The sequence below is a fragment of the Chinchilla lanigera genome, unplaced genomic scaffold (assembly GCF_000276665.1).
Source record: "Chinchilla lanigera isolate Chin_1 unplaced genomic scaffold, ChiLan1.0 scaffold00132, whole genome shotgun sequence".
Classification (NCBI taxonomy): Eukaryota; Metazoa; Chordata; class Mammalia; order Rodentia; family Chinchillidae; genus Chinchilla; species Chinchilla lanigera.
The window spans coordinates 1,045,144-1,057,828 of NW_004955533.1; the positions used below are offsets into that span (position 1 = coordinate 1,045,144).

Sequence of the window (12,685 nt, forward strand, 5' to 3'; positions counted from 1 at the left end):
TCAGACCCACCCCACAACTGGGACACTGCACCACAGGTGGTACTGAAGGGGTGCCTGGTGGTTTTATCTGATGGCCTTGAAGGTGCCAGAGGCAGGGACCATAGCCCTTGCTCAGCGAATGGCCCGGCCTTGAACATCACACGTCAGGCTTTGACATGGGCTGTAGGAGACATTGTGCCTTCAAAGCTCCATCTTGGAGCCGGGCATGGTAGCACACACCTGTAATCCCAGCACTTGGGAGGCTGAGGCAGGAGGATCACTGCAAGTTCGAGACCAGCCTGGCCTACAAAGTGAGCTCAAGGACAGCCTGAATTGCACAGGAAGACCCTGTTTCAAAAAGATTAAAAAAAATAAGAGCTCGGTCTTGGGTTGTCTGAGGAATGTTAAGGACATGAACCCACCGTCTGGCACAGGGACAGACCGGGATGCACTTCCGTAACCATGACTCGGCTGTGGTGAGCCACACGTGCACTCGTTAGGCCAGCGCAGAGGCAGGCAGATAGGTGGCGACAGGGTGTATGAGCAGCACACAAGACAGACGCGGCTGCCCTTCCCTGCTGCCGCTGCCTTTTGCACTGATGTCTTCATGCCTTCTTCTCCCTGGGAATTTCACTTGCAGAAGTGCGGCTCCAGCCCCCGACCCCGCCTCAACCCCCCAGGGGGCTTGTGTGTTCAGAGGGGCGGTTTCTCAGCGGTGACTGGGTCATGTGGTGCTGTGCTCTGTGGACTGACCCATTGGTGAGTTCATAGCTACATGTGCTGCTAGCAGGGGGGCCATGCTGCAGGAGGTGGGTCACTCAGGGGTGACCATGGGGGTGCACCCTTGTCCAGCCTGTTCATCCTTCTCTGGTCCTTTCCTGCTCCCTCTGCTTCTGGCCACTATGAGGACTGCATCTTCCCTGTACTGTGCACCCTCACCCAAGTTAAACCTCTCCTCCTAAGTTGTGGGTGCTAAGTCGTTATCTTGCATCCAGGAGTGAGAAAGCTGACTGACACATCCCCCAATCTCGTTTCAGGGAGGAGGAAGGACTCAGAAAGTAGTTGCTGGCTCAGGGCACAGTTCTGAGGGTCAGCTGTAGCATCCTCAGTCCAGTGAAGTGATCCCATGGATTGTCAGGGCGTGCGGCGGGGAAGGGGAAAGGTCTACATTCTTGAAGATGTGGCCTCTCTTCCAGACTGTTCCCTGGAGGAGGCGGCAGCATGTCACAGAGCAAGGCAGTGTGGTGGTTAACTAACTGTCACCTCAAGTGGGGAACACCCAGCTGAACTGAGCTGGCACGGCTCTGGGCGTGGAAGACCTACTTAAGGAAGACTTGTCAGAATGGTATAAAAGGAGAATAGGAGGGAACGATTTCAGCGATCTTTGGAAGAGCATCTCTTGTAAATCCAGGTGCAGCAGAGCTCTAAATATCTTCCTCGGCAGAATTGTGCTTAGCCATCTAAGAGCACAGAACGGTTCTCCAGTTTGAACTGAGGTGTGCAGCCTGACTAGGACTGTCTCCTTGTGTTCCACAGAACAAAATGCAGCGCTGTTACCTAAAGTGCAGCCTGTCACTGCAAGCAGCTGCAGCAGTCAGTGTTGAAGCCAGTAGTTGCAAAGAATGCAGCATGGCTATACTCACTGTAATGTTTGCTTCTCTGCACTAGTGATCTGTAGGGTGCATATACGTCATCAGGCCTGTGGGGTCAAAAGTACTGTGCAGCTCTTATAAATCCAGGTGCAGCGGAGCTCTAAATGTCTTTGCTCTCAGTGTTTGAGGATATGCTACTAAGAGGAAATCGATCCAGGATGTCTTCTGCAATGTATGCCTAGGTGCAACAGTGATTTTCAGAATATATATACATCATTGGGAATGGATGGTGAAAAAGTCTGGGGTCGAAAGTGCTTGACAGCTCTCTTGTAAATCCAGGTGTAGCACAGCTCTACATGTCGCACCAGGAAGAAATTTTCTTAAAAGTCTAACAGTACAGAATGGTCAATGCTTTAAACGAAGCATGTAGCCTGAAATACGTGTGTCTCATTGATTTCAGTAAAAGTGAACAGAGCAGTATCACCCAAAGTGCGCTCTGGTAATGCTAGCAGCTAGAGCTCTCAGGGTTTGAGTACATGCTATTTACAAGGAATGAAGCTCAGCTGTACCCACTGGAATGTCTGCTATTTGTAACACTGACTTTTACCACGTACTAATATGAGGCCTGGACAGCGAATAGCAGTTTGGGGTAGAAAGTGCTGTGCAGCTCTCTTGTAAATCCAGGTGCAGCAGAGCTGTAAAGGTCTTACTAGGAAAAACTCCTGCCTATGGGCTTCACTAGGAGCACAGAAAGTTTCTGGGTTTTTTAAACTACCGTGTGCAGCCTGACATATATCTGTCTCCTTGTTTTCAATAAAGTGAACAGAGCAATGGTTCCTAAAGTGCAATTTGTCACTGCAAGCAGCTCTAGCTCTGTGGTTGAGAATACACTAGCTACAAGGAATGGAGTCTGGCTGTACTCAGCGGACTGCCTGCCTATCTGCAATACTGATTTTCATAGTGCACCTGTACCAGGACTTGATAGTGAAGAGCAGGTTGGGGTCAAAAGTGCTATGCAGCTCTGTTGTCAATCCAGGTTCAGCAGAGCTCCAAATGTCTTACTAGAACTTCTGCTTAGAAATCTAAGAGCACAGAATTGTTCTGCTGTTTGAACTGAAATGTGCAGCCTGACCTATGCCTGTGTCCTTGTTTTCCACAGAACAGAATGCAGCACTATTTCTGAAAGTGAAGTCTGTCACTGCAAGCAGCTTGAACTGTGTGTTTGAGCATGCAGTAGTTATAAGGCATGGAACACGGGAGATGTCCAGAAAGACAGTGGAGCAGTGAGTTGCAGAGAAAGGGCCTCTCTGAGATTTGATGTGCAAACACTGGAATGCAGCAACATGAGGACAACTAGAATGAGGGAAGTGGTCCCCGGGACCTGGGAAAGATCTGAAGCAGGAATTGAAGCCCACAGGGAGGGTGAAGAGAGAGACTTCAACAAAGAAGAAGCAGGTGGCACGCGGCACTTTCCCCGAGCCTGGACTCACTGCATGGGAAGGGCATCCTGAAACTGCAGATGCACGGTGACCGCCGGCGATCCCGGAGGCGCCACAGAAAAGCACACCAGGGGAGTGGAGCAGTGGATGCCTCTGACTGCCGTGGATGCGGCAGACGGTGCTGACTGGGGAGTGGTCAGGTTCGGACCACGAGAGGGCGATGACCAGGGGCCATCTTGCAGAGAGGCCAACTGAGCCTGGGACTCAGAGCGGCTGCTGGCTCCACCCAGTGGCTCCCAGCCCAGTTCAAGCCCATAGAGGCTGTGGGGACAGCAGGAGGCTGGGCGGGTCTGCTTCCAGCCTCACAGCCTGAGGCCTGCGTGAACTTCAGTAAAAACAGGGTACAGGTTCACTGGGGTCACCCTCTAACCCACCGTGGTGCTGCTGCTGGCTTCCTGGGATTGATCAGAGTAGATCTGGACTCTGTCTGCCCATGTTGTTTACCAGTGGCACCACAGAAACACCCTAAAGTAAATATTTTTTACTTCTTTTCTTCTTTTCCTTTATTTTCTCTCTTACTTTTCATTTGTCTTTTCTTCATTGTTTGATCTTTTACGTGAATGGGAACACGGCTTCTAGTTTTGTTGTTGCTGCTGCTCTGTTCCTATTTCTATTTCTTCCTTCTCTCTTTCCCTCTTCTCTTCTGGACCAGTTTACCAAAGTTTGCGTGATCCTCCTTTGCCCTCCAGCCTTGCTTTTAATCTCTTTTCTTCTGTTTCTCTATTTTTCCTGTAAGACTTTTAAATTTTCTCCCCTGAGGGTAAACTTGCCATATTAAGGGCTTATTTATTGCACACAATTTTCTTGTTCATTTTAGATTCTGTTATATAACCACAAACCTAGTTCATACAGTTAAAGGGGGAAAATTAATAGTTACCTCAGTTTGTCATTTTGAAGGCTGTGTTTAATGCTATTGTCATTATTGATTGTATTATTCTAACCAAAGTGACACAATTGTTCTAATCAGTTGTTCTTCCTGGTATACCAAGACTGAGATTGCCTAAAGGTCATAAAAAATACTATAGGCCTGTGCCAAAGACCCAGGGACTAGGCCAACAAGGCAGTAACTTCTCACCCCCAATAAATTGAAGAGGTAGGATCTTGCAACAGACTCAAAACCCAAAAGCCAGCTACACCTGAAAGACACCTCTGAGAAGTATTTCCTAAAGGTACTAAATGCTACCAATAAAGGCAACTTACAAGCATCAACCCAGGAATTAAACAAAAACAAACAAACAATATGAGAAGACATTTAAATAAGATGCAACCCCAGACATCCAGCTCCCAAAGGCACACTGAAGCCACCCATTTGAACTCCGAGAAGTGGTAAACAAAGTGGTAACAGTGTAAGCAACCAAGTAAATGAAAGAAGTTCTAGAAAAAATTAAATCAGAAATAATTTCTCAACCTTGGGAGCTTCACTAAGTTGCCTGGGAAGGGAGAGACTTTGCACTCTAGCCCATTCCCACTGTCACAGGAGCAATGCTGAGCCCCAGGGAAACTTGGGAGCATCAGTGAGTGGCCTGGGAAGGGACAGACATTGCTCTCCGCCCCAACCCCACTGTTGTGGGAGCGACACTAAGATCTACGGGACCTTGGGTGCTTTGAAAATGACAGAATGAAGGAGCAAAATGCAATCTCTGACCTCCACCCCATCCAGAACAAGTCCAGAAGGCATCAACATAGAAGAGCTTGGAAGTCACACACCTGAAATTTCTTAAATGAGAGCAACTAAAGTAAAGAAACAACTACAGCAGGCTATAGAGGAAATCAGATCAAATAATCTCTCAGATAAATAAAGAAATGACAACCATAATGAAAGAAATGCTCATCAAAAAGTCACAGATAGGGCCGAGGATATAGCTCAGTAGCACAAGCACCTGCCTGGCAAGCGCAAGATTCTGAGTTTGATTCCTGATACCAAAAAAAAAAAAAAAAAGAAAGAAAAAAAGAGAAAAGAAGGCATAGATAAAAAAGAGGAGTACAGAAAAATTATGAAATCCTGGAATGAACAATAAAGAAAAAATTAGAATGCATGAAACAGATTCAAAGAGATATCCAAGAAATTAAAAATTCCATTGAAAGCTAGCAAAACCACCTGAATGAAACTGAAGACAAACTTTCAGACCTTCAAGACAGCATTTCACCTAATGATCATGAAAGGAAAGACCTCATAAAAATAACAAAAAAAACAAGAAATAACAATTCAACAGCTGCAAGATGATGCAAAAAAATATAAGACTGATAAGTGTCAAAGAAAAAGCAGGAGTCAACATGAATGACATAAAAAAGCTATTTGCAGAAGTAATAGCAGAAAATTTCCCAAGCATGGGAAAAGAATCTGACATACAGTAAGTGAGGTACATAGAACTCCAATTAGTAATAACCAACCCAGACACATAATAATCAACAGCCTAGAAATTCACCAAAAGAACAGAATACTAAAAGCTGTTAGAGGAAAGAAACAGATCACCTATGAAGGAAAATCCATCAGAATCATGGCAGATTTCTCAACACAAACCATCAAGTCAAGAAGAGCTTCGAGTGAAGTATTTCAGGTCCTGAAAGAAAACATCCAACCCAGATTGATGTACCCTGCAAAACTATCTTTCAAAATTAATGGAGAAATAAGATACTTCCACGACAAAGAACAAGTTAAGAAATTCATGACCATCAAACCAACCTTACAAAGAGTACTGAAAGATATTCTAGAAAGAGATAAAGATGACCACAATTCCAAGAAACCACCAAGCAGGGCAAGCAATTAAACAGAGGGGTAAAGCAGGGAACCAACATCTGGAAAATAACATGACAAAGATAAGCCAATACGTATCAGGTAATAACCATAATATAAATGGCCTCACTTCACAATCAAAAGAAACAGACTGGCAAAGTAGATCAAGAAACAAAATTCTGAAGGAAATTCTAAAAAGAGATAACAAGGATTAAACTCCATGAACTCCAACAGAACGAATCTACCAGCAAAGGAAACAATTAAACAGGGGCAATGAGGAAAGGAGGATCCAACAACAGGAAAATAACATGACAAGGATAAATCAATACATATCAGTCATAATCATCAATGTTTTTGTTGTTTGTTTTATTTTTTTTACCATCAATGTCTCAGTTTTTTACCATCAATGGTCTCAGTTTACCAATCAAAAGACACAGACTGGCAGAATGGATCAAGAGGCAAGATCCAATGACATGCTGCAAGAAACACATTTAATCCAAAAAGAAATTCATAGACTGAAAGTCAAAGGATGGAAAACAATACTATATGACAAGAACCTGGACAAAAGGAGAGGTAGCTATTCTATTTGCAGACAAAGTAAATTTCAAGCCAAGACTGACTAAAAGAGACAAAAAGGTCATTGTATCCTTGTAAAGGAAACAATCCAAGAGAAAGAAGTAACAATCATAAATATATATGTACCAAATACCAGTGCACCGAACTATGTAAAACAAGTATTAATGGATATGAAAAATCAAATTAGCACTAATACAATTGTAATGAAGGCCCTCAATACCAAACTGTCACAAATAGATCAACTAGACAAAAAAAAAAAAAACAACAATGAAATAATATAACCAAACCAAACTTTTGAACAAATGGACTTAGTATACGTCTATGGTGTTCCATACCACAACATCAGAACACACATTCTTCTCAGCTATGCCCAGGTCATTCTCCAAAATGGGCTGACCACTAGTTCACAGGACCTGCTTAAGTAAATGTAAAAGAACTGAAATTATCCCATATGTATTACCAGACCATAGTGCAATGAAACTGGCAAAAGAAACCACAGAACTTCAAAAACACATGGAAATTAAATAACACCCTCTTAAAAAACCAATGGGCCACAGATGAAATTAAAGAATAAATTAAACAATTTCTACAATTAAATGGTAATGCCAATACAACATACCAGAACTTATATGACGTAGTGAAAGCTGTCGTACAAGGGAAATTTATAACAATGAATATCCATATCAGGAAAACCGAGCAAGCTCAAATGCACAACTTAGCATTGAAACTAAAGCCTCTAAAAAAGTAAGAACAAGTCAAACCCAAAGTTTGTAAAAGGGAGAAAATGATTAAGATCAGAGCAAAAACCAATGCAATGAAGACTAAAAAATATACAAAGAATTAATGAATTGAAAAGTCAGTTCTTTGAAAGACCAAATAAAATCGACAAACCCTTAGCCGACCTTATCAAAAAAGGAAAGGAAAGACTCAAATTCATGTAAGTAAGAATGAAAAGGGTGAAGTCACCACAGATCCTCAGAAATCCAGATCATCAATACCTTTGAGAACTTGTATTCTAAGAAGATGGAAAACACAGAAGAAATGTACAGATTCCTAGGTACATATGAATTACCAAAATTGAATCAAGAATACATAAAAATTCTCAATAATCCAATATCAGTCAATGAAATTGAGACGTAATTAAAAACATACCAACAAATAAAAGCCCAGACCCTGACAGATATACTCCTCAAACTCTTTCATGAAATTCAAAGGGAAACAATATTCCCAAATTCATTGCTGGAAGCCAATATTATCCTGATACGAAAACCAGACAAGACCCAACCAAAAAAGAGAATTACAAGTCAATCTCCCTCATGAACATAGATGCACAAATCCTCAATAAGATATGGCCAAACAGAATACAGAAAATCATCAAGAACATTATACATCATGACCAAGTATTATTCATCCCAGGGATGCAAGGATAGTTCAACTTATGCAAATCAATAAATGTAATACACCATATTAACAGAGCCTACAACAAAAACCATATGATCATCTCAAGAGATACAGAAAAACCTTTGGACAAAGTCCAACACCCATTCATGATAAAAACTCTACAGAAAATTGGAATAGTCTTTACCTTAATCTGCCAAAAGCCATCTATGACACACCAACAGCCAACTTCATACTAAATAAACAAAAACTGAAAGTTTTCACTCTACAAGCAGAAATAAGACAAGGATGTCCATTGTCACTACTCTTATTCAATACAGTTCAGCAAACATTAGCCAGAGCAATTAGGCAAAAGAAAGGAATAAGGATAGGTAAGGAAGAAGTTAAATTATCATTATTTGCAGATGACATGATACTTTACATAGAAGACCCCAAAATTCCACCAAGAGACTTCTATATTTAGTAACCAAATATAATAATGCAGCTGAATACAAAGCCAACACTCAAAAATCAATAGCCTTCTTGTACACAAATAACTTACTCACTAAGAGAGAAATTAAGAAAACCACACTTTTTACTATAGCATTCCCCAAAATGATTTTTTTTTTCTCAGTACTGGGAACTGAACTCACAACCTTGTGCTTGCTAGGCAGGCACTGTGCCACTGAGCTAAATCTCCAGCCCCAGCATCCCCCAAAATGAAACACTTAGGATCAATCTAACAAGGGAAGTAAAAGACCTCTACATTGAAAACTACAGTACTCTGGAAAAGGAGATTGAAGATACCAGAAAATGAAAAGATAATCCTTGTTCTTGGCTCAGAAGAACCAATATAGGTGAAAATGGCCATACTCCCAAACTGCTACAAAGATTTAATGCAATCATGATCAAAATTCCAACAGCATATGTCATAGAATATGGAAAACAATCCTAAAATTTATTTGGAATTGGGGCTGGGGATATAGCTCAGTGGCACAAGTGCCTGCCTAACAAGTACAAGGTCCTGAGTTCAATTCCCAGTACCAAAAAAAATTTTTTTTTTAATTTGGAATAATAAGACACCTAGAATAGCAAAAACAATTCTGGGCAATAAAAGTAAGGCAGGAGGCATCACAATCCCTTACTTAAAATTATACTACAGAGCTACTGTGATCAAAAAAAGAGCAGGTGCATAGAACTGGCAAAAAAAAAAAAAAAAAAAAAAACCCTAGAATTGATGGAATAGATTAGAGAATGCAGAAATAACTCCAGATACCTTTATCTTTGACAAACGAGCCAAACACCTTCACTGAAAGAAAGATAGACTTTCTAATAAGTGGTACTAGAAAAACAGGCTTTCCACATGCCAAAGATTAAAACTACACCCGTATCTTTCACCACGCATTAAACTAAAATTGAAATGAATCAGAGATCTAAGTATAAAAACAGGAACAATCTGCTAGAAGGCAGAATAGGTAAAACTCTTGAAAATACAGGTATAGGGAATGATTTTATGAACAAAACCCCAATCACACAGAAAATATTACAAAGAATCAAAAATTAGGATCTGTTATGGTTTGTGTCTGGATGTGCCCCCAAAGCCTCATGCAGTCATGGGGTGGGCTTCTAGAGTTTTTGATTAATCCATGGTCCAATGCTGGGATTATGGGTGTGAGTGCTACACTCACCCTGGAGTGGGTAGTTTGCATACAATGTAAGGGAGGGAAAGAGGCTTCTTGCTGCTACTCCTCCCCTTTTGCTCTTGCTGCCTCTGCTGTCTTCCACAGCCATGAACTGTTGCCCTCTGCCATGTGCCACTCTGCCTTGGAGCCAGCTGAGTACGGACTGAAACCTCTACCTGTTGAGTGTTTTGTCTCTGCAATGAGATAAAAGTAACCAAGACAGGACCATACTATATTAAAAAGCTTTTCCATAGCAAAAGAAACCACCAACAGAGTGAAGAGACAACTCACAGAATGTGAAAAAATGTACAAGCTATTCCTCAGATAAAAGACTAATATCTAGACTGTATAAAGAACTCAAAAAAATCAGACCCTCCCCAAATTTAAAGACTCGATCCAAAAATGGGCACCTGAAAGGAACAGAAATATCTCAGTTCAAGAAATAGAAACAAAAAATATATAAAAAAATAGTCAACATCATTACAGTGACTCACGCCTGTAATCCCAGCACTTGGGAGGCTGAGGCAGGAGGATCACCTTGAGTTTGAGGTGAACCTGGGCTACATAGTGAGTTCAAAGCCACCCTGCACTACAAAGTGAGGCCCTCCCCAAATAAATACAACATAAAGATTCCATCTCACTCCAAAAGAATGGCTATCATCAAAAAAACAATCAATAACAAATGCTAGTGGGACTATGGGGAAAAGGGAAACTAGATGCCCATTAAGGGATAAAAAGATAAAGAAGTTGTGGTTTTTGTGTACCGTGGAGTACTACTCTGCCATAAAGAAGAACAAACTTGAGACATTATTAGGTAAACGGTTGCACTTTTTTTTTTGGTCTCTTTGAGAGAGGGTTTCACTATGCAGTTCATTCTGTTCTTGAACTCACTTTGTAGCCCAAAACTATTTTCTCTTAGTCCATTGAAGAGAAAGGTTTATGCTAATATTGTTTGGAGAATTGTTTATGCTCATAGCTTGTAACTACTTTAAACATAACAATATATAATGTATTAACTATTGTTGTTCTATTATTTTGTTATGAAATCTTGCTTTACTTTTTTTTCCATAAAAAATAATCTACATAAGTGAACTAAATCAGACACACATGCTTAAATATCACATGGTTTCTGTTTTGAAAAACTCAAATTATAAATAAAGAGCAAAATAAAAGATAGACAATAGGAAGCAGAAAGGATCATGTCTGACCTGAGAGAGACACTCTCAGCAAACATGCTGTCCTCCACGAACAACAGGAACCCCTAACGGGCCATGCTGCCCTCAGCAAACAGAACAGACGTCCATGAAAGAAATTGGACTGGACATATAATCTCCCCAGTGAGTCCAGTATTATCTGCACAGCTGCACTGACTGTCTTGGAACTTTGACCCTGAACATTCTACCCAGAGTCCTTGGGATTATAACCCATTCCCAAACCCCAGGTAAACTTAACTTCTCCTCTGGCCAGCTGCTGAAATCATTCACGATCTCAGCCTGCCTGCACAGACAAAATACATCCAGCCTTTGCTCACATGCAGCCTGTGTCCGGGGTGGCTTCTCATGTGCCTTGGACAACAGAGAGACAAATCTTTCTCGAATAGGAAGGAGATCCAGAGCGGAGGAAGAGGCGCAGGAGGGGAGGGAAAGGGGTGAAAAAAGGAATTAAGATGTGTTATGTACATGTACTAACCCCATACAGGGAATGTAAACATTATGCACTGCAAATGTGTACTAGTAAAAAATTAAGTTAAAATATGAAAAGAGGACAACAAAACAAAAAAGAACCTACCCTACCCTGTCTACCCTACCCTACCCTAGCTCTGCCAGCGCCACATCTATCACAGCTACAGACAAGCGTCCTGGGATTGCTCCTGTGGCCTCCGTCTGCTACTGCACCCTTGGCAGAGTTTGGGCAGGTGGCCGATCAGGAAAAGGACTCAGGACCCAGCCTGTCCTGCGGACACTGATCTTTACTCTGACGTCTCCTTGCGCCTGCACGGCCTCTCTGAGTAACTGGAGAAGAAAGCAGTAGGACTTGAAATCAAGGAGTATCAAGAAGCCAGACCCTCTGCAGACGGTTTCTTCAGACTGAGTAAAACCGCACTGATTAATGTGAGAACTGGCACTTCGTGACACCGACTCTTCTCGCCCTTAAAACGCCCTCTTTGAAAAGTGCATGCGTGTGCACACACTGGTTTCTAAAAGATGTATAAAGGGCAGTTAGGTTACGGATTTGTGGTGCCAAGGAAACCAGGTGACGGCACACACACACTGCATGTGCCCGCCCACAACTCACAGTTGAAACTGGAGAAGACGGCCGGGGCAGACCGCGTGAACTCCCTCCTGCAGGATCACGTCTACCCAGCGATCCCCTCCTCCCTACGGGTTTTGTGCAGTCTCCGCCTTGGGTGCTGTCAGCCACGCATTACTACAACCTAGTACACCCCAGAAATAAAACAAAAAAGTTAAAGGTGTACGGAGTCGGTGTGGAGCTGGGTGTGAGCAAGTTAACGGGGCCGGCTCGGCGGCAGTCTCGAAGCGAGGCTGTCTGCGGGGCCAGCTCCCCGCGACACCCAGACGACAGCGACCGTCGAGGGCGGGAACCGAGGCCGGCAGCGGATGACCGCCCGCGGGCTACTCCCGGGGGGCTCACACCGCCAGGCAAGGCCGCCGGAGGCCGCGACGCACCCGGCCGACAAGGCCAACGACCGCTCCCGAGGCTCCTCGGGCTTGGCGCCGGGACCCGGGCCGCCCCTCCGCTGCGTCCGCAGCCCTGTTCACTCGAGAGCGCTCGCTGACAGATGTACCCCGGACTGGGCTCGAGTTTGCGATCCTCTAGCCTCAGCCTCGGGGTGCTGGGATGACAGGCCTTTGCCACCGCACCCCGCCAGGGCCCTCGGTTCACCAATTACCACGAAAGAGGGCAAATTCTGCGCGGCCGCCGGTAAAACGCTCCGGGAAAGCCACAGCAGCGCGCGCAAACTCTCGCGAGAACAGCGCGCCCTCGCGGGGAGAAGGAGCGAGCTCTCGCGAGCGCGGCCGCGGGTGCCCAGACGGCGGCGCCGGGCCCGGTATGGCGCGGCTCGCAAGCCGGCCTGAGAGCCAGCGAGAGCAGGACCTACGCGCGCTCATCCGCCAGGTCACCGGCCTGCAGGACGAGGCGGACCCCAACTTCCAGCTGGCCCTGAGCTTCGCCTGGTCCAACTTCAGGTGCGGCGGGGATTCCGGAGCGCGGGCTGCCCGCGTC

The 12,685-nt window shown here is 43.9% G+C and overlaps 1 protein-coding gene and 1 long non-coding RNA gene across 2 annotated transcripts in view; one reads left to right on the forward strand and one right to left on the reverse strand.

Moving 5' to 3' along the window:
- Positions 1–9,597: 9,597 nt before the first annotated feature.
- Positions 9,598–12,417, reverse strand: LOC106147247. The gene is made up of 3 exons (XR_001232033.1): positions 12,351–12,417; positions 11,735–11,873; positions 9,598–9,633 (listed from the first exon to the last, which is right to left on the reverse strand). It is a non-coding gene; the product is annotated as an uncharacterized LOC106147247 (long non-coding RNA).
- Positions 12,418–12,489: 72 nt separating this feature from the next.
- Positions 12,490–12,685, forward strand: part of LOC102003692 (cytoplasmic FMR1-interacting protein 1) — a gene marked incomplete in the record, with an annotated part of 145,395 nt that continues 145,199 nt past the window's right edge. The window contains 1 exon segment of the mRNA XM_013507676.1: positions 12,490–12,648. Within this exon segment, the coding sequence (XP_013363130.1) occupies positions 12,512–12,648 (137 nt within the window).